This window comes from Pleuronectes platessa, chromosome 4, assembly GCF_947347685.1.
Source record: "Pleuronectes platessa chromosome 4, fPlePla1.1, whole genome shotgun sequence".
Classification (NCBI taxonomy): Eukaryota; Metazoa; Chordata; class Actinopteri; order Pleuronectiformes; family Pleuronectidae; genus Pleuronectes; species Pleuronectes platessa.
In genome coordinates, this window is record NC_070629.1 from 17,514,854 (window position 1) to 17,535,975 (window position 21,122).

The 21,122-nt window shown below is 46.3% G+C and overlaps 1 protein-coding gene across 1 annotated transcript in view; it reads left to right on the plus strand.

Moving 5' to 3' along the window:
- Positions 1-20,317, plus strand: part of fam222aa (family with sequence similarity 222 member Aa) — a 47,282-nt gene extending 26,965 nt beyond the window's left edge. The window contains exons 2-3 of the mRNA XM_053421409.1: positions 119-261; positions 16,695-20,317. Coding sequence (XP_053277384.1) covers positions 165-261; positions 16,695-18,166 — 1,569 coding nt within the window. The 5' untranslated portion in view covers positions 119-164 and the 3' untranslated portion in view covers positions 18,167-20,317. The remainder of the gene's footprint in view (positions 1-118; positions 262-16,694) is intronic.
- The last annotated feature ends 805 nt before the right edge of the window (positions 20,318-21,122 follow it).

Sequence of the window (21,122 nt, forward strand, 5' to 3'; positions counted from 1 at the left end):
TCGGAGCCAGCTCCTGCCAGCTTACCGGACACGGCCATGGAGCTTTGACCTCGAATCATCCTGCTTAACTCACTCAACACTCCTCTCTTTCCCCTTTCTTGCTCTTTTTCTACTCCAGGTTGGCCGCAGAACTCCCCCGGCTGTAGTACTGTGCCCACCTCGCCATGCTGGCTTGTCTGCAGAGGAGGCAAAACCCTCCACCCCAGCACCCGGTGTGTGCCAGCAAGACCCTGGAGCCACCGCAAGCCCTCGGACGGAAATGTAAGTTAACAAAGTGACAGGTAGCGATGGGGGGCAAAGAGTCCAGCTCGCTTTAAGTGACGAAATGAGAGGGGTTTGTGTTTGTGTGTAATCTATTGGTCATGGTGAATGATGGAAACGGGTAGTTAACTCTGACTGTGAATAAGTGAAGGAAAATAGACTTTCCGGTTTCTGTTTGTCGCTGTGTTCCCTCGCTGCTCTGAGGAATTCTAAACAGTCTCATTCGCTCTCGACTTTGGATTGCCGTGTTGTTTAGCTACTCATTGAGAGGAGGCTGTTTAGCTGTGCTGATTGTGCAGTCGTGGCAACAGGGCCGAGCAGACAGTGTTTAACGTGCCTCGCTGGCCCTGGGTGACCCTGAGGGTCTGTAAACATTTACAGTGTCTGGCCCTGGCTCTGCCGGCCGCCTGTAAAGCATGACAGCTGCTCTGTTTGCTCCCTGAGCACCTCCCTCTGTCCACTCACAAAATGGTGTAAAGGGACAGAGATGAGCCAGGGTTGAGAAACTGTTAGAGAGCTGACAAAACTAGTTCTGACCAGTTTGGGATCAGAGAGAGCCGCAGGAGTTAGGAGAATTTCTTTCTTATTTCGTTGAAGCTTTCGAATCAACTTTTTACTTAACATTGATGCTCTCTCCTCATTGAATCCTCATCAGTCTTTAGTGACCTTTGTTTGCATGCGGCCTACGAGCTACAAGCCGATTAAAAGGACTGGCTGATGGAGAGCAGGGGAGCACTAACCTATCAGTTTTACCTCAGCTTATAGAAGCTTACTGGGAATAGCACGGTGCTTCTTCCTCAGTGGGACATTGATGCAGGCCTATAACCAGCCCACCACAAGGCTTTGAAGAGAAGGATTGGCTCTGGGCGAAGAAATGAAGCAATGCCTGCGTTCTCTCTCAGCTCCTCTCTGGCCAATTAGTTGCTTCTCAGCTCAACATCACACTCCAATTACCTCCCACAAAGCAGAGGAGAGTCAGGAACAGCAAGGTGACTGGGTGCTAGCTCAGTCCTCAGATCTGGAGTAGTTTTTTCTGGTCTGTACGGATGTTTCATACGGAGCTTATAGGTGTTTGTGAAAGAAAGAGAGAGATAAACAGAGCTCCAGGTGCATGTGGAAGATGGGCAGCACTTCAGCTGAGTGGGTTCAACTGAGCTCACTAATGAGGATTCTGAGAGGAGCCGGAGTGAATGGGAGGACAAAGAGAAACTGTGCAAAATAGAATTACAGAAGGTAAAGATGGAGAGGAGAGGGAAGGGAGCGAAATGGAGGGAGTCCTCAACAGTCTTAATCGATTCCCTGCTTCCAATTTCGTAGGATTAGCCCACTTCCTCTCAGGGTCCTTTTATTGAGGAGCAGCCAGTGGGAGTCAGGACTCAAATCAATAGATAAAAAGGACAGTCTCCAGTCTTCCCCTTGCCCTCCTTCTCACTGACCCTCTCTGACTGACTCCCCCTCTCCACCTGTTAAACCTTTGATTGAAAGACTACCACAGCCACTGGCTTAAGGTTCATAATGAGGATGTTTGAACATAATAGCCTCCTTTCTGTCCTTGGAAGCAGGGGGGGGGGGGGGGCTGTTGGATTTCTACCACTGCGCATCTCTTGGCCTCAATAAGGCAATTGTTCGCCCGGGCTCAGAAGGGGCACAGAAAGACAGACAGGGGCTCTGGCGGCAGAAGTGCTTACCGTGCTGAGCAGGTCCCAGTGATTTGGTGTCCATGGGCCAGTTTGAGCCCCCCCCTCAAAGAGACAGAGTGAGTGACAGCACAGGGGGCGGGGGGGTTTACCTGGGGGAGAGGTAGAGGCAAGCTGTGTTATTTGCATGTGCTGTCCTTTACACAAAAGTGAGTGAGTGAGTGTGTGTGTGTGAGGGAGAGAGGGGAATTGGGTGGCAGAGTTGATGAGAGGGCAAGGAGGGTTTTAGAAAAAGCCCCTGCATGCAGATGCAGAGTGGCTGCACAGTTCATTGATGCGACTCCCATTAAAAATCCCTCATACCCTCAATAAAAAAGGACTTAACTGGCTCTACCATCAGCTGGAAGCGTTGAGATCGGCTCGCCAGACAATCAATTTCCCCCAAGCGCACAGAGCTTAGCGGGAGGAACGGGAGGCGGAGAGCGGGATGTTTCCATTATCACAGCCCTCTCTGTGTCTGGGCTCGAGGGGGTGGGGTGAGGGTACTGTAGAGCGGGGAGTGCAGGGCGAGAGAAAGGAGGGAGCGGCAGAGAGGGAGATGGGGAGACACAGACAACTGGAGAAGAGAGAGAGAGAGAGAGAGAGAGAGAGAGAGAGAGAGAGACAGAGAAGCTGGCTTTTCAAAAAGCCATTGACCGCCTGCCCTTAAAAATATCATATTGGATTAGCCTCACAGGGGCGGCCTTTTGATATTTTTTTCTTTGGCCGTAGAATTAAAAGGAGTGCAGAGCATTACTTTAATTATAAATCATAGGCACTTGCTTTCACTGAGCCCAAATTCTGCGCATATGTGGCTGCACTCTCCAGCGCCAGCCCCTGTCATTTTTAATTAAATCCCCCCTTATGGGTGACATTTGTAGCTTGCCTCCTCCCCTTGCCTCCGTCCTCCCCTTCACGTCTCTCTACCACTGCCCTAGATGGAGACATGAAAGGCAGAAATGGCAGCGGAGCCAGGGCCTCTCATCGTGTTGTTCCCCATAGAGAGGGCACCCATCCAGACAGATGAGAGAGAAAGGCCCTGCAGGGGTAGAGGGGTGAATGGATGCCACTGACCCTGGCCACCCTCGGCCAGCGGCGACCTCCCTCGCTACACATCACTCTCCTTGATCGCAGTCCTCCACTGTGTGCCTGAAGGTTCAGGGAGCAGGGGTGAGTGTAGCAGTCCTGCTCCTGGAGGGGAGAGGGAGGTGCGCCGGCCCTGTTATGAGTAACACTGAGATGGCTGGACAGGAGGCCCAGCAGCCCTCACCACCATCCTGCCTCCTCCCTGGTTCAGAATAACTGGACCATATTAACCCCATTGACTGTTTGATGCAGATATTTCCATCTGGCTATTTTCCCACATAAGATCAGATTTCAGCAGGTTTCCATTTCTTATGAAATACATTTGTGCCAGCATGACATTCTGTGAGGATGTCATTGTCACACTGAGTGTGCATGTTTGTGTTATATAGACCCGCTGCAGGTACCTTATTAAACCACTGACACCTGCGATTGGAGCAGACTTTGGGCCTAACCCGGACATTCCCACATGTCTGTAACCCCAGCAATGCGTGACTGTCAGTACTATACACACACCCACAGTAATATAACATACTTTTGGTTGCATTTCAGTGATTTATGAAACCCTAATTGAGACAGGAACAATTTCACATCATGATTAATGCAACTGCGGTGAAATCAAACTTGGAAAACCAGTTAGTTAAATGCCTCAAGTCAGCTGGTGTGTAGTCTAGAATTTGTCCCCAGATCTGCCTTGTGGCAGAGACATGTACACACACAAATGTAAGAACACCTCCAGCCGTAACCCTCTGTGACACCACCCGGGAGGCCCGAGGTGCCAATCAGCCAGGTGTAGATGAGAAGTTCCCAGAAGGCCTGATATCCCAGGTTGATACTGTGTCGGCCCCAGTTCAGCCCTCTTCCTGCTTGATCGACAGAGACAACCTGGCCTTGTCACACGCAGCCTCGGGACATGACATGGAGGTTCACCTGAGGATTGTGGTTTTCCTAATAGCCCTGTGCCTCTGCAGACTGAGCTGGCAGTGCCATTAGTTGGCTTTGCTTTTAGGCAGCCAGGCATTTTTTTGTTTTTTTTCTAAGCTGCGGCCCCAGCGAGAGAGAATATGCTCAGATAATGACCTCTAGCCCCCTCTCCTACATTGTTGTCTGAGGAGGTGTGGAAGTTACAGTGGAGTTAGCTCGCCATATCAGGACGATATTCCAATGGCTGTTATGTGGGAATAAGAAGAAGGCGGGTGGGGGGGCGTTTTCAGTTGAATATTTAAAGTTGGCCGTGAGCAGCAGCCGCAGGAATAACAACCTTTACCCTGATTGCCTCAGTACCCTGGAGGTTGAGGGCGTAAAGTGGAACTGGGGGAAAGGACTGGAGCCAGAGCGAGGGAGAGGGAATCTGCATGCACTTGACCTTTTCCCACTGATTGAACTACCTCTTTTTCCGACTCCCATTTGGAATTCCACAGAGTGCCCACAGAGATTGTCATTATTCCACTGTCTACAGCAGGGAAGCAGGGGTCACTGGGTTTTTGTCATGGTGAAAGGTGATTGACAGCTATCCATGCCTCTCATACCTCCTCCTGTGTGCCTGCTAATGCAATCTCATTTTGGAGATCGCTGGGTTTGCATAGCCCCATGAGATATATGTGATTCCTGCTTTCATCACATTGCTTTATTGCAAAATCCAGAGTATAAAAAGAGTTGCAGTGTATTCCAGAGAGGCAGCCATGTGTTATTGGTTGTACAATTCTTACCTCACGCAGCCTCTTCTGTCACGTTGGCGTCTCAGCACTGGCACACAGAGGATCATTTCCGGCTGGTGGCGTCCCACAGAGCCATGCCTTCCCTCTGCCCTCTGCCTTCTGCTGTGAACACGGGGGGGCGAAGCAATCTTATTGCCTTGGGTGATGAGCTTGAGGAAGAGGGACTCTGCTTTAGTTTTGGTCACAGCGGGACTTGGGTTGAAAAACAGGTTCCTGCTTCCAAAGCCTCCGAGCTGGCATTTGGGCATCCCAGGTGCAAGCCACGGACACCCTCTGTCTTCGCCTGCCAGAGACTGGGGGTGGGATGGGGGAGGTGAGCCGGGATACAGAGTGTCCGCAGTCCCTTGCTGTCCCTCAGGAAATGACACAGCCTGTGCCATCTCCGAGCTGAGCCCACCACACACTGATCAACAGAGGCATTCAGGAAGTGGTGCAAACTCCCAGCGGGATACAAGGGGAGCTTTTGAGTGGGCACTTCAATATAAAACTCAAAATGGAAATGTATTCATGGTCCAACATTTGGACTCAAAAATATAAAAGGAAGACAGGTTGTTCTATTTCTGGCCACTCCTTTCAAATCATCAAGAAATTCTAGCACATATCTATTTAATTATACCTAAATATTGCATAATGCTGTTATTATGTTTTATAAGTTTACAAAAAGTCTGACATAAGACATATTTCCTTCTTGGTCAAAGATACTTACGACCTTGTTTACAGTTTTTTTGTTGCAAATATCCCATCTGCCAAAGAAGAGAAAAATCAATAAACCCAAAGAGCCGAAAGCAGAAAAGTTTGGTGTTTTCTTCCAAACCAGTCGTGAACTTGAACCAAATTTGAATGTGGTTTGTGAGTCTGCTCTAATAGTACAGAGGGTTTGGCAGAGGATGCTGACCACAGCACAATGGTCAAATCATCGCTCCTGTGGGACATTTAAGTACAGTTTCTATGGTCTTTCCTCTTCAGGCTCGTTCTCATGAAGACCATGTTCACACGCTTCGAGGGCCTCGTCATTTTAGATTACAGAAATGGTTTAATCTGAGTTTAATTTGCCGTTTTTTTGCTGACCTCTGGCTACAATTTCCAACTCTGACATGCTCATTTAACTGGACCTCAAGACCTTTGAAAAGATTTCCAGCAACCAGTTCTTACTAACCCTAACCCCAGAGGAAACGCTGCAAACCCAAGCCTGTGACTGTAAACTCCATCACGGAGCTTCAAGCGTCTTATTTGGGAGGTTGTTGAAAACTTTCTGTCACTGCCAAGCTTTGAACTTGAAAATAAAAGTTCTGCTTGATTAAGTGAGTGGGGTGTGACCCAATAAACCCAAATCAACTCTCAGAGACAGAAAAACAGAGCCACATACTAAATGCTAACTTACTGTTTCCACACAGTCCTATAGATACAATGATAGAATGTTGATTAAACGTACAATATGTAACTTACTCTGGGAACAAAAGACCTAGTTTGACGATGTTCTGAAGCAGTGTGGGATCATGGGAGTTGTAGTACTTACCACCGTTACCAATAGCAAAGACAGCCAAAGCCACTTAGGTAAAGTGGATATGACGTAATTAAGAGTCAAAAAATGTAAACATCCTGTTACCTTCATTTGGGATTTCTGTGGGTTTGAGCATTGTTGGAAACATCTTGGATAATGTAACACATCAGTCAACGAAGTATACAACATAGGTTGAGTCCTTTTTACACATTTGAATAAAGAATTGTTACATTATACATAAAATGTATCTTTAGTCAAATGACAGGTTCCAACAATTTTAACATGTTGCCTCTATTAAATCCCTACCTCCAGGACACAACTAACATTTAAATCTTTCAAATTTACCCATGTATGTCTCTCCTCCTCTCCTCTCCTCTCCTCTCCTCTCCTCTCCTCTCCCCTCCTCTCCCCTCCTCTCCCCTCCCCTCCTTTCCTCCTCCTCTCGTTGGCATGTGTACTGCAGAGTGCCTTGTTGTCTGTGCGGTGTTAAATATTAATTGGGAATCAGTGGAGGACTTGTCTCCTAAATGATAGAACAGAAGGGCCCAGGCTTGCCTCAGGCAGCCTGCAGGCGCCTTTCTTCTTCCATTTACCTGCAGGCCTGTGCACCAGCGCTTCCTCCGGTCTGACAGGCCTGCCCAGGCGCCTCCAGCCTCTTCCTCATCTCTCCCTCCCTCTCCCTTTTTTTTCCTCGGCTCTCCGCTCTGGTTCCTTCTCTTATCTCTGTGTGCGCTCACAATCTCTACCTCTGGGGTCCTTTACTTTAAACCTGTGTGTGTGTGTGAGTGTATGTGTTTGTGTTGTTACCGCGTCCATTTGAGTTTATGCATGACTGTGAATGCTGCTGGCTCTCAGCTGCCCATGTAGCCCTTTATGAAATAGTGTCACAGCACAGCATCTTCTCTTAAAGACACAAAAGCGAAGGCCTGACATAAATCTTTCAGGTCAGGATTTCAGCTTGTTGTGTTTCTTTGTCTTGGCTCTGTGTCCTGTGCTGCTCTTAGAATCGCTGAATGGTCTAATCTCGGTTTTCCTCTTTGTGATCTTTCCCCATAACTAGCGTCACAGTTTGTCTTTCTCTCTTGCACGGCTCCATCTTTGTTCCTCTCTATCAGCCTTGTCAACTGAAGAGGTGCACCGAGACAAAACAAGTCTGGCACCGGCTGCTCCTTGGTGAACTCGCTGGTCTCTAACTCGTGGATGACCCATCTGAATGGCGTAAATTAAGCTGCAGAGATTTGTTTTGGAAATAAAAACCAGTCTAGCTTGTTGTTATATTTTCCCTTGGTACGTCTTTGCAGCGGAGCAAAGCTTTTCACAGGGTTCGGTGAGGGCATGCTGGGAACTGACAGGGCTGAGTGTAAAATGGAAAAAAAAGGCTGGAGAGGGCAGCGGAGAGGCAGGGATATAAATGGAGGGTGGTAGGGGGTGGGGTTGACTTTGATGCCATAGGAATGAGTTCACAGGCTCATGAGCACAGGCCTAATCGCACATGACAATATCAGCTGGTGTGCCAGTCGCAACGCATAACCACCCCGCTGCTTGTGCTGACTCGGGGTATTTGCTGATAAAGCTCTGCTTTCTAGACCATGCTGTATGCACAATGAGGGTGGCCCAGGCAGGCCCGAGGGCTGGCTCATCACAGGCAGCCCACAAACCAGCGCCTCGCTCCCCTCATCTATACACCAACTCTCATCTAAAGCCCTTTAGCCAAACTTGATTATTAAACGGAGAGCAGTTTTGTGATGAATATAGTAATTTCTTTCCCCCATTTATTATCTAGTATGTCGCCTATCCAGGCCGATAAATTATTAGAAACGGAAAGTGCTTTAGTGAAACTCTGAGATGAGGTTGTGGCTCTGATCGCAGTATAACATTTTTCAGATTTGTATATTTTTTTAGTGAAATTCCCTTTTTTCTAGGAGGAGGTGGGGTTGGCTGTCATGGGAGCAAACATTGAGCTGCTTCTTGTTTCGGGCCCTTTTTGTTTATGGCGTGCAGTGTGTAGTGTGAGGTAAACATGGTGCCCCAGATCCGGTGTTTGTTTGGTGATGGTGTGTCCCACAAAAGACATGGGTGCTGCTGGCCTGCATTCCTTTGTTGCTCAGATGGGACATAATCTACCCGCTGGTGTTGTTTCTGCTGGACGCTGAGATGCATCATCAGTAATTAACACGTGCACTGATTTGAATTAAAAGGAGATCCTGCGCATGTTTGGTTCAATTGTGATATTTTGCACTAAACGTAACACAAAAGACTAAGATATCTAACTAAATATCTCTCCTTTTTTTGCCGTTTCATAAGTGATCTTCACCAAGGTTATTGCGGATGATAATGTTATTAATTCCCCCAGTGGGTCTGCTCCGGTGGTGCCAGTGGTGTTAATGGGCGAGGAATGCAGGACGAGTGCTTTCCCACGCTGTTAGTTTTCCTCTGCCGGGCGTGTTTGAGACGAGGCTCTGGGCCGGCGAGGCTCTGCTAATGCAGCCAGAGTGCAGACAAATGGAAAGTGACACTTGTGTGTGTAGAATGGTATTTGTGGTGACGCTTTGACTACAGATAATAAAGTGTTCGCCCTGAGGTGATTTCGCCCGGCAAGCACCCCAGATGAAACTCACTTACTCAGAGAGGGAGACGGAAGAGACAGAGAGGGGGGAATGAAGAGACAGAAAGGGTTATGTGGCAAAGGAAGAGCACAAAGGGAAAAAAGGGAGAGGAGGTGAAGAGGATGAAAGAGAGAGAAAGCGGCAAAAAAAGATGAAGGAGGCATGCAGAGGGAATTCATCCATTTGTAATTTCCATGTTTTTATGGGTCAGAGGGTGCAACTGTCGTCTGAGAGGATAGTGGATGTTCAGAGATTTGTCCTTCTGACTGGACCTGATTTTAAGTGTGCACCCTTAAAATCCACCTGCTTTTTAAAATGATAAGAAAAATAAGAAACAAAGAATGTGTCTGCAGTTTGTTTTAGTTTTATCGATTTTTTACATTTCATGGTTATTGATGTTGTAGTTACTGAAAGAAAAGGATGTCAGGCTCATGTGGATGGTAAAATGTTTATATCAGCTGTTGTTGGCAGGATCTGTGGGTGTGTGTTTCTGTGTGCGTGTATGTGTGTTGCGTGTTTCCGTGTGTGTGTATCTGCTAGTCCCTGTGTACAGAGGAGTCCTTCAGGATCAATCAATTCACAGTAATTTCCCCTACAGCCCATAAAAGCCAGGTCTGTCTGGAAGGGGCACGAGGTTGCCACATTGGACCAGCTAATTAATTTTCATGGCTGATTCAGTAACATCTGGCTTTAGAGATAAATTCTAACGAGAAAATGTAAACATGACAGTGTTCTGCTGGAGCAATATTTCACATTTCTTGCGAGGAAACCTTCATACTTGAAACCTAATTAGCAGCTTCTGATTGGAGCCATTGTCCAGCATGGAGTTATACACACATGTGAGGCTGTAAACACTGTGCAGAAAGTGGATCTTGTTTTTCTTCGGCTCCTTCCCAGTGTCATCTGGAGCTGTGGACCTTATCTCATACTGTATTAACACAGACGCATCTATCGCCTGATTGCAGCCTGGATCAGTGACCTCCCGCTGCAGCCTGTGCACAGAGGACACCAGAATTAGGCTCTCAATTTACTATTTCTTCCAGCTGCTTGTGCAGGAAATAGGGAGATTAAATCTGAGATAAGATTAGCTTTAATGAAATGAAGGATTAGATTTGGGAGTTTTGTCTAAGTTTTTCTATTTAAATCTCTTTTAACGATTAAATCCATTTTTTGACAAGCCCCGTGTCTGCGTGCCTGGTGAGGATCAGCGTGCAGATTTCTTTAACCTTCTCATTATCCTCTTTTCTGTTTGTGCAAAATGTTGGCAGGTTTAAAGGCCCAATAAGGGATTGCAGTATGGCACCCCCTGTTGAAAAGCCACAGCTTTTATTTACACAGTGATTCATTTTATTAAATGTGTAGTTTTCTTCTTATTAAGTGTCTGATCTTGATAAAAAAAAAAAGTAACCATATGCAACTGAAGAATAAAACTTGTTTAAGGTTTATTGCGGATCTAGTTTGGTTTAAAATACATAGCAATAAGCCAAGTGATTAATAATAAACATGAAGAATTATGAGCGACAGAGAGAAGTTGGGCGAGCAGCCCATTTTCTTTTCCTCTGCCTTAGAATATGCATTTGTTTGATGATTATGATGACACAAGCAGCCGCGGATCCAGACAGCTCTATCCTCGGAGAAATCATTGCAGTTTGATTTTTATCTTTGCAATTATAGATAGCGAAGGCCTGACAAATAATTGCCTTGATTTTTTTTTCTCCCTCCCGGTGTTGTTGCACAGAAAATCAGCCCGGAGATGAACAGAGGGAGATGAGTGTTCCTAAAAATGGCTTTTCTGATATCAAGCAAGCAGCAGGGTTCCCTTTCCCCTCACGTGCACTTGAATTGATTAGTACTCTGGCTGAGGGCATATTCAACATGTCTGCCCCCTGCAAGGCTGCTCTACCCTGTTGATCGCTGGCTCATACATGCGCTCTCTCCTCAGGAAGCTCCTGTGGGGTAGCGAGGCTTTGATTGAGTGGCAGCCGAGTCCACGGGACGCCTCTATTATTATCATCTCTACCTTGGCAGAGGGGCGGGGGGCTACGTCCAGGGGGCCTGGCCCACAGCCCCTGCTCTGTGAGCCCGATACTCAATTAGAGGCAGCGCACTGCCGGAGACGAGTGGGATGCAGGGTTAATTGCAGAGGACCAAACAGCTGGCTCTATCAGGGCCCATTGTGTTTGCAGCAGTTGTCACGGCAATTGAGGCCTGGCTGTAATCGCTGACTAATCAGCCCTGTGCCAGATGACACCTCCATTAGCACAAGGCAGGTATTGTTCAGGACGCGAAGCCGCCTCGGCCCCCCCACCCCCCTCCACCCCATCTCCCTGCATGCCCATCCTTTTGACGGCAGACTCACCGAGGTGGGGAGAGGACGTCATAGACAATGATCCTATCTGCTAAGAGCTGAACAATAGCCTCAGGTCAAGGGTCCCTCCCGGGAACAATGCCGTTGAATCTTAAGCTGCAAACGCATTTGACAGGTCAAACTGTTTCCAAGCCCAGGGATTCTGATGTGAAGGATTTGAAGACTGCCAGAGCCATGAATTATTAATCTGATTAACTTCGTTACAATAAGGGGAGGGTCGGAGTGTCCTTTAGTGGGGGAATGGGGCACAAGACGAGCTATGTCTGAAACACACTGTCTCCAACTTTTAAATAGTAAAGATTAAAAGTAGACCCAGCCAACCCACATGCTCACAGACATTTAACACGGACTGTCAAGCTGCTCTCAGACCTGCACTGATCTCTATCTAGAGGGTTTTTACATGAGAACTCAAATGTTTGAGACTTGTTTCTGTCAGCCCACTGGTAGAAACTCTAATGAAGGAGCGCATTTGAGAAAACCGCTGAATATTGTCCAGAAAGAATTCACAGCGAGCAGGTGGGGATGTCGCTGGCGTTTCTAAAAGGTGACAGATGCAAAACTGAAAAAACTAAAGAATTGCAGAGGATGAGAATGTTGTGCTGCAGAATTAATACGACATGTCCTGTCTCCTGCCTGCTGCACCATGAACCCCTCACCTGAACCCTTTCCGGAGAGATTCCCTGGTTGTTGTCTGACCTGGTGAATTCCATATGTAAAAGGCAAACTATGGATAATGTCCCAACCCAAATGTCCAGATATTCATGTCTGAAAACGGGGACACGTCTGTCAGGGATTGTGGTTGATGTTGGACTGAAGCTCATTATTTTCCTTCATCTTTCTTGTAATCTCAAATCCGTTTTTTTTTTTTGTGGGGTTTTTTGCCCTAACCTCATCACAGTCTGCTTTCTTTGTTTGGCCAAAGTTTGTGTTTATTATGCGCATGTTGTTCTGAAAACGTAATTGCAGTTCAACCAAACACTCCTCTCCCTTCATCTGAACAAGCACTCGTTTCCCCTGCTTGCTGGCGAACATGGTCTGAGGGGATCAAAGCGTGCGGTAAATAGGGATCCAGCCTTGCAGGAGTGAGTGAGGAGAGGCTGAAGGTCTTTTTGATGTGTCGGAGCGTTTTCTTCACTAATAAGAAGAAAACTTCTCCAACCTGCTCATAATATTAACACTCGGGAACACTAATAAATGGGCATTCCAGGCAGTTCTCCTCTCCTTATTCATTTAAACCTCTAATTAAAATCCAAAGTATTCTCAGGGTCTTCTGGACTCGGTGGCCTACTCTCGCACAGCCTCTGACTCCCCATCTCCCCCACCCCTCCTCCAGCTCACCTCACTGCCTGCTCTCACACTCTCTCTCTCTCTCTCGTCTGCATAGCTTATAGTGATCAACACAATTTGACCTCTCACTTGGAAGAAGTGCACAAAATTTAATGGATTTTTTTTTTTTTTTTACAGTCTAATCTAACCAGTTCCCTCTTTATTGCTGTTTTGTACCCAGTGGACCTCATCTTTACCAGAAACCCCCCCCTTTCACACACACACACCAAGGAAATTAGTTCATCAGAATTCAAAGTGTACTGCTGGCTAATTAAAGTAGTGTTAATTGAGTGTTCAGAATTGGGCAGCCCCCTCACCACTAAATGCACACAGATACACACATGCGATCACACACACACACAATCACAGTGACAGCACCGGGTACACCAAGGACGTCGCGCTTGGGGAGTTTCATGCCAATCAAAAATGGAGAGAAAGGAGAGGGCCCATCCTGTGAGTGAAATGGGATTTCTAGATCATATCATGGCCTGCTGCAGCTCAGTCTGGGTCTGTGCTGCCATGTTATCCTATCCCAGCCCCGCTATCTCTGTCTGACCGCTGGAGAGTGTAACACTCCACAGATAGCCTCTCTCACTGCGTGCATCGTGCTAATGAGGGGTGGCATTTAGAGATGTGCTGCTCTGACACATGGGCATTGTGTGCCAGGCACTGGGTGATTAAGGACGAAGGTCAACCCATTAATTGCCTCCCTGCCATCTCCGCTCCCTGGCGCGTGATCTCCCAGACCGAATGCATGTGTTTGCCTGAGCTTTTATCTCATCTCTAATGCGCTTCAATCATATGCTTGGTTTGTTTACATTCCTTTCATGTTGAAAGTTTTCTTTTCTCACTTATTGCAAAAGCAGTGCTCGCCCAGGTTCCCCTGTTCATTTGCTATAAGCTGTTTCATGTGCTTGTGAGTGCACATAGACTCCTGCTCTCAGGAAGGGAAAAAGCATATTCTTCCATCCCCAGGGGAAATAATTAATCCTTACAAGGCTGTCGTATGTCGAAATGAAGCGAGTGTGAAGCATTTAGCCCAGGAGGCATTGCAGGCTGTCGCCCGCACAGGCACCTGTTGTTGTCCCTGCCCTACATTTCATGAGAGAGCGCTGAGCAGAGGATAACAACATGCTTCACTGATGGCAAATGAGACACACATCTGCAGATGTTGTGTGTGTGTGCGTGCATGTGTGTGTGCGTGCATGTGTGTGCATGCCTGCCTTATTTTCTGTTTTTAGACATTGTGTTTGCATGCACGATGCACGCTGGAGAGTGTGCACAGGTGCAGGAAACCCCCTACCTTATGAGAAGGTGAGGGCTCACACAAAGGGGGCAGTGCCGGCTGCCTCTGAGGGTGTTTATCAGCCAGCACCATCTGTATGCTGCTGCTCATAGCTATGATCTACTGCAGCCTAAACCAATAAGTCACAGAGCGTCAGCCCAAAAGAGACTCTTACCTTTAACCTCCATGTCTTCACTTATAGACTTACTGCTCTGGAGGAGAGAGATGTGGAGACCCCTGCACATCAAACACACAGTGTGTTTGAAAGGGAAATTACGCCCGGTCTGTGGCCATACTTACTGTAATCAACTTTGCTATAAAAATTTATACCATGGAACTTTTTTAAGAAGAAGCTGGAATCAGAAGCATCCAGATGCTCATTTGCCTCCTCCTCCTCCTCTTCTTCCTTTATGCCTGTGGGTTCTAATAACCGGAAGCTTTTGTGGAGCTGAGATGGGTTTTGTAGGCCTGAAAGGCCTCTAATCCCTGTGGCCTGCGAAGTGTGAAACTCTTTGATGCCAGGTTGGTGTGCCAAAGGCTCTGCCTATTGACAAACAAGGGCCAAGCTGGGAAAAGACGGAGGGCGAGGGCTTCCTCCTCTCTCTCAGAAGAAATGCAGGCTCAGGCATGGAAAATATGGACTCAGCCAGTGAGAAGGAATAGAATTAGCCACCCTTTAATGAATTTCCAGGCTGTTTTTATAGGTTTTTCCCTCATGTGGCAGTAATTAGGTGGAATGATGGGCATATTGCAGCTGGAAGCGTGTAGGGGCGGCAGGGCCGAGGCCCTTCATATGCCTGAAAGCCAACTATCTCTCCTCATTTAGACCATGTGATGATCAAAGATGTTTTTTTGCCCCCATGTAAAGAAGATCAGAAAAAAAAGTGCCATTCCATTTGCATGTGGACCAGCAATGTGCTTTGAAATGAGCTTGTTTTTCTCTTTTGAGCAAATGAAATAAGTCTCTGTCAGTTTTCCAGTGCGAGTCAGAACATCAAAGCGAATGGCACTGCTGTCACCAGGGACGCAGCTTTGCCTCAGTAAGGTTGGTTAGATCTCAGATAGGCTGGCCTGGCACTCTCTCCCTAAACCATTAGAATGGCACTAGGTTGGCTTACTGTTTATAGGACTAAGACATTAAATTCAGGCTATTCATTGATCTATTTTAGAAATATAAATCCTAATTTGAGCTGAAATGTTTCTAATTTAGAAAGTATGTAGTCTGCGGAAGAAGCCAAACTTACCGGAATAGGTCTCGCACTAAATCTGGTTTCTAGGAAATTCCGTCTCTCAGTCGTTAAATTCCCAATTTCTTTCTTTTATGATATTGATCTTGTAGATGTAATCAGTTGTACAGTGGGAGACCCATGGGGTTGTTGAAATGAAAACCCAGCGCTATCTGTAATGGGAGCTGAAAAATAAGAGATGTGACTTATTTTGCAATGGAAATGAAGTGAGTCACACGCTGCACCCTGCAGACTTCTTGTGTCGCCAGGACATTTGCTGACGGCACAGTTATGGCAGTACATTTTTGTGTATTTTGTCAGCTTTTGCATAAAAATGACATTTTTGAAGGGGTTGCAAGTCATTTGTGGCAGCTGATATATTGCTTGTAAATTGAGTTCTTTTTCCAGCCCCCCACCCTTTTTGTTGCACTGAGCTAAGTAGCCATGAAATTGCCTGAATAATGTTGTTTAAATCCAATCTCACCGCAGCCCCTCACCTCTATGCCCAGCCCCCAAACAATGAGACATTGGTGGGGTTTTTCGAAAATTGCCATTTTCCTGTTTGCCACCTCAATTCACAATGGTGGAGCCCTGGTTCATTGAGCGAAGGCTATAGCTAGTCTCGGTTGCCACGTTTGCACTGCTGAATTGAATTTTGGAACTGGGTTGGTTTCATTAGGCAAACAGTAAAACAGTGCATTTATATGTATGTTAATAGCGTGCACCTGCCTTTTGTCTGTTCCGTCATGTATAGATTTGTTCATAAGAACATTAACACACCATCAGCTTGTCTTAACTTTTATTTGAACATGTTTCTGTCCTGTTTAATGTCATCGACAAACCGTTCGTTGGTGTTAGCCTTGCAGGTTTGCAAATTAAAGCACTTTTTTGACTTGGCTCTGTTCTGATATAGTTCACCTTAACCAGGCTAGTAATTCCCTGTAGATGTTTAATAGGTTTTTTTTGTGAGCGTCTCTCTTCACGTTCTCCTAGATTGAATAAATGTGGAAATTCTGTGGCCAAGGGTAAGACCCAGTAAGTGATACCACTTATAAATCTCAACTGTGCCACTGCAATTAAACAGACTTTTATCCCCTCCCCTTCATCCCTCCTTGCCTGGTATCCAAGGCTAACCCAATTCAATGCTAAAGAGAGTCTGAATTAATTTCACAATGCACTGATTTAACAGCGCCTAAGGTACCAGGCTTTGACAGAATGAGTTTTTAAAAAGATCCATTTGTCTAGGGATGAACTTCCACGGGAGGGTGTGAAAATGAGATGGAGAGAAATCTCACATGGAGGAGGGGAGTGATGGAACAGAAATGAATGTCAGTCCTGATTTACACTTTGCAAACTCTTGCTTTGGTCGTTCTGCAGCGTGTCAGCTGTTTACATCTGGTTTTATTCACCTGCTCTTGTAGAAACACTGACAGTTTTCAGGGGGTTTTATATGAAGTCACTGGGATGTTGCCAGGTTTTAACCATTGCAGCGAAGTCAGGATTATTGCAATTGATTGATTGATCTGACTCTGTGACTGCCATTGCTGCCAGCTCCTTAGATGTTTCTGGTAATTAAACTCCTGGTTCTTTTAGACATCTTACTCATCCATTTCACTCATGCCTTTCTCTCTGTTTGTCTCGTAGGTGAGCTTTTGGTGCCCGCGCATTCCCCCCGCTACCCCACTGCGGCAGAACTTGATGCCTTCGCTCAGAGGACGGCGAACAACCCTCTGGCCATCAAGATCTTCCCCACCAACATCAGGGTTCCCCAGCACAAGCACCTTAACCGGACTGTTAATGGATTTGACACCACAGGGCAACGCTACACCCCCTACCCAAATATCCACACAGGGGGCTACAATGGCCTGCTCGCCACTATCAGGGCCTGCTCACCCTCATCAACTTCCACCTTTGTCCCTTCAAAAGGCGTTCTCAAGAACTCTGAAGGCAGACGAACTAAACTCTCTCCAGCCCAAATAGCTATTGCTCCATACCCACCCCCTAATAATAGCACTTTAGCCAGTGGCCACGGCCAAATGGTATACCACACCGGGCCCTCAAAGCCTCCAGAAGGACCTGGACTGTCGGTCCCCCCAAATGTCACTGTAGCTGGCTCAGTGATTCCAGTAACAGGGGGCCGAGGCCTGGCCCTGCCCCCACAGTCCAACCTCCCCTCCATCCAGAGCATAATTTACCAGATCAACCAGCATTGCCAGGCCCAGGCTCTGCAGCAGGTGTGTCAAGGGGCTGGCGCTGGATCATCAAACTCCAGCCCCTCCAAGCAGGGAGCAAATGTCATGGGGGTCTCGTCTAGCTCCTCAAGTGGAGGCTATGTGGTCGGAATGGGTCCCCAGGCTAACATGGTGTACACAGGGACAGGACTTCCGGCTCAAAATGCTGAGGCGATGAAGACTGGTGTGTACGCAGAAGGTATGGACTACATCCTTTGGCAGAAACAGCAACAACAACATCAACATCAACAGCAGCAGCATCAGCAGCAACAACAGGCTGTGCTCCGCATGTACAGCGGAGGAAGTGGAGGAGGGGGCGCCATCAGCAAGTCCCCCGAAACTTGTGTTCCAGGGGGAGGGATTATGGCCGGCCAAGTGTCCTCCTCTTCCTCCAGACCTTATCACATGACAGCCAGTGCCAGTGGAGGAGGCGTGCTGGACAAAGTCAACTCCTCCCCTTTGAACTGCATGGGTATGCATGGAAATTTCTCAGTGGGTCAATACTTTGCCCCGCCATGGAACAGTGTGCTGGTGACACCGGACAGTGACTGCTACAACCCCCAGGAGCTTTTGGGCACCTCCGCAGGAGGACCTGCCACAGGGCACAGAGAGATGGGCTACCCCCACCACCATCACCACTACCACCACCACCACCAACACCCGGCTGTGGACAGCGGGGGAGGCTTGTGCTGCAGCCTGCCCAGTAAGAGCATGTGCAACACATCTGTGCTAAGCAGCAGCTTGCAGTCTCTGGAGTACCTGATCAACGATATCCACCCACCCTGCATCAAGGAGCAGATGCTCGGCAAAGGCTACGAGACTGTGTCTGTGCCGCGTCTGTTGGACCACCAGCATGCACACATCCGCCTCCCTGTTTACAGATAGAGGAGGAAGAAGGAGACGAAAGGAGACGAATCAAGAGTTGTGAATTTGTGAAGAAATCAAAGTTTAAATAAAAAAACAAGACGTTTTTTTGGGGGGGCTACGGAGTTATTACGAGTGACTCGGCTTTAACTAGCGTGGGAGCTTAGACCTGAGCAGTTGTGCTGTGTGACCCTATGGTTTGGTGGTTTCAAGGCAGGCAGCGGGAATCCCAAATATGAGAGGTGATAGTGACTGCCAGTGGGAGAGAAAAGGGATTTCAAGATTTTCCAGATGTTCCATTGTGTGGTTTGCCAATAGGAATTTTGGATTGATTGTTTTTTTTCCCTTGTTTTTTGTGTTTTTTAATTATTATTTGGTTGTTTAACTTGCCTGAACATTTTTGACAAGAATCATAGCTTGACATGAAGTGCATACGCCACTTGTACCCCCCTTCCAAATACTAAGGATGAAGCTACTGTGTAGGTTGTCACTGAAATGGTCTTAAAAGGGCCAAGGTTTAGGGCTGCTCTCAAAATCCAAAACTGTGTACCAGTGCTCACACATACACAAACAGACAAACAAACACACATACACACTCACACACACACACACACACACCCACACACACACACACACACACACACACACACACACGCATACATTTACCTATACGCAAGAACAATAAGATTATAGGCAGTACTCGGGTGTTGTGTACAAGGATCATAAGGTTGAATTAGTACAATATTAGTTATTATTGCTGTTATAATTGATACATAAATTGCACTGCTTGAATCTTGTTAACTTTGAAGTTTGGAATTGGGTAGTTTGGATATGATATATTTAAGAAACTTGAAAAACTTGAACCTATTTTTGTTGTTTTATATATTTGTAGGTTTATTATATGCATTGGCTGCTATGGGGAAAAGTGTCTCAAATGCTTTTATTTTTTCTTTTGTTTTCCACTTTTGTTTTATGATTTAATAATTCCTCTTTGAGCTGATGTGCAGGTTCTTATGTCCTGATGTGAGACATAGTCGCTGCAATGGTTCTGTAAGAACCTGGTTGGAGAGCTCTTCTGTTTTATCCTAAGCAACACTGGAATCTACAATAAATCTTGAAATACTTATTTAAATGGAAAATGTCACAAAAACCTACAAAAAAAGAAATGTTACAATGAAGAATGTGATCGGGGGGTTATCGACATAACCTCATGTGTATGTTAATGCGTGGATGTGGCTGAGTGCATGCGCGTGTGTTCATTTTAGTTTTTGTTCTTCAAAATCCTCAGACTTTCTTTATTTGTATCAGGTCATTACAAATTTTTTTACCACCATGACTGAGACAAAAGGATTCAGCAGTCCCATGAACATCATATCTGAGTAATGTACAGGAGATCTTTTGTAAATCTCACTCCCTTTTTATTGGAGTCTTTTGAAGAGGAGGTAGAAAATCAAGTTCTCACCTGACTCCTTTATAACTGTAGTTCTGTAGGCCCTTCCTCCGTCAGGGGTTATCAGAATGACAGAGAGAGGCAGACACTCGTGTAAAATCCTACTCTTCTTCTACCCTCAGTCTTGCAAAGGAGAACAAAATGAAAACAATCATGCCCTACCCTCTGGTGTCAGACGGAATGAGACGATGCCCACTTGCTCCTCCTTGTCCATTTCAGCCCCATGGTAGGGATGCATTTAGCCCGGGCCAGTCTTAACTTGATGATTCAGAGCAGTGAAATATTTATAATGACTGTGAGATTCCCTTGAATGTACTGCACTTAAATTACTGCGATGTTTCACTGCCTTGTGGGACTCAAGTGAAAGAGAAAAATTGGATCAGTGCAGCAGTCCTCTGGTCTTAAATTAGCATTTCTTTTGTCAGTCAAATTTCTATGGTAAATTGAATTTATTAACTGGAGAGAGAGAGAGAGAGAGAAAGAGAGAGAGAGAGAGAGAGAGAGAGAGAGCGAGAGAGACGTCGCTTTGTTGTTGGGAAACACTGGCATCAGTCTAGATTTATGAAGTGCAATTATTATGACTGTATTAACATTTTTTCTCTGAGCTTACACCAAAAAAATGTAAACTACAGTTGTCAATACATTCCCAATGTACCACATCCCTAATCCCTATTCTTTTTATTTTTGTTTTGAGGTGTAAAATAAATTTCTTTAAGAATATATTCAGGAGGCCACATCTTGGCTTTGAAGTCTGTCATTATTCTTTTTACCGATGTCCTCTAGAAGAAAGTGGGAAACTGGGCCCCTTGTTCCAGGAGCTCCAGAGTTGAGCGTGACGTGTGCCGTAGGTTCTGTTTTATATAGCCCCGATTAAACCTTTTTTAATTGATCATATTTTAATGTTTACACTTTGGCCACCCAAAGATAAAGGGCAAACAGCAAACAGAAGATTTCAATGATTCATCAACATTAAAGATTATTTTTAAGGAGACGGATTATTTAATATTTCTCTTCCCCCTGAAGACAACCCTCACCTAGTCTAAACTATGAGCCTTACATTTTCTGGGCTACTGGTATTTCTAGACAAGCCACTGTCTTTGAAGGCTGACAAAGATTGCAGTCTAAAGAAAACCAAGCCCCTTGGCTTAAATTTGCACAGTAAGCCTCCTTAACATTCCACTGAAATTTCTCATGTTGTTTCAACAGCTTAATACCCCAGCCACAGTCTGATTCCAGCATATTTTCTGTCTTGTAGAAATATTTTGACAGATTTACAGATACATCCCATCTCTAAATCCCCACCGCTTGGCTCCTGCATCCGAGCATTAAACCCTGTCACATGATGTTGGAGTGAAGAAGAGACACTTGAGGCGGTGGAGTTTCTGGTGTCTGGCCTTTCCCACCGGTGGACGTCTGAGGCACCAGGCCTCGCTGCTAATGGGACTATTGGGTGACGCCTGCTGCTGGACACAGCCAGCAGTGAGTAATCATTCACTCTAAGGGTTGAAATCAAACCCTTTATAAATA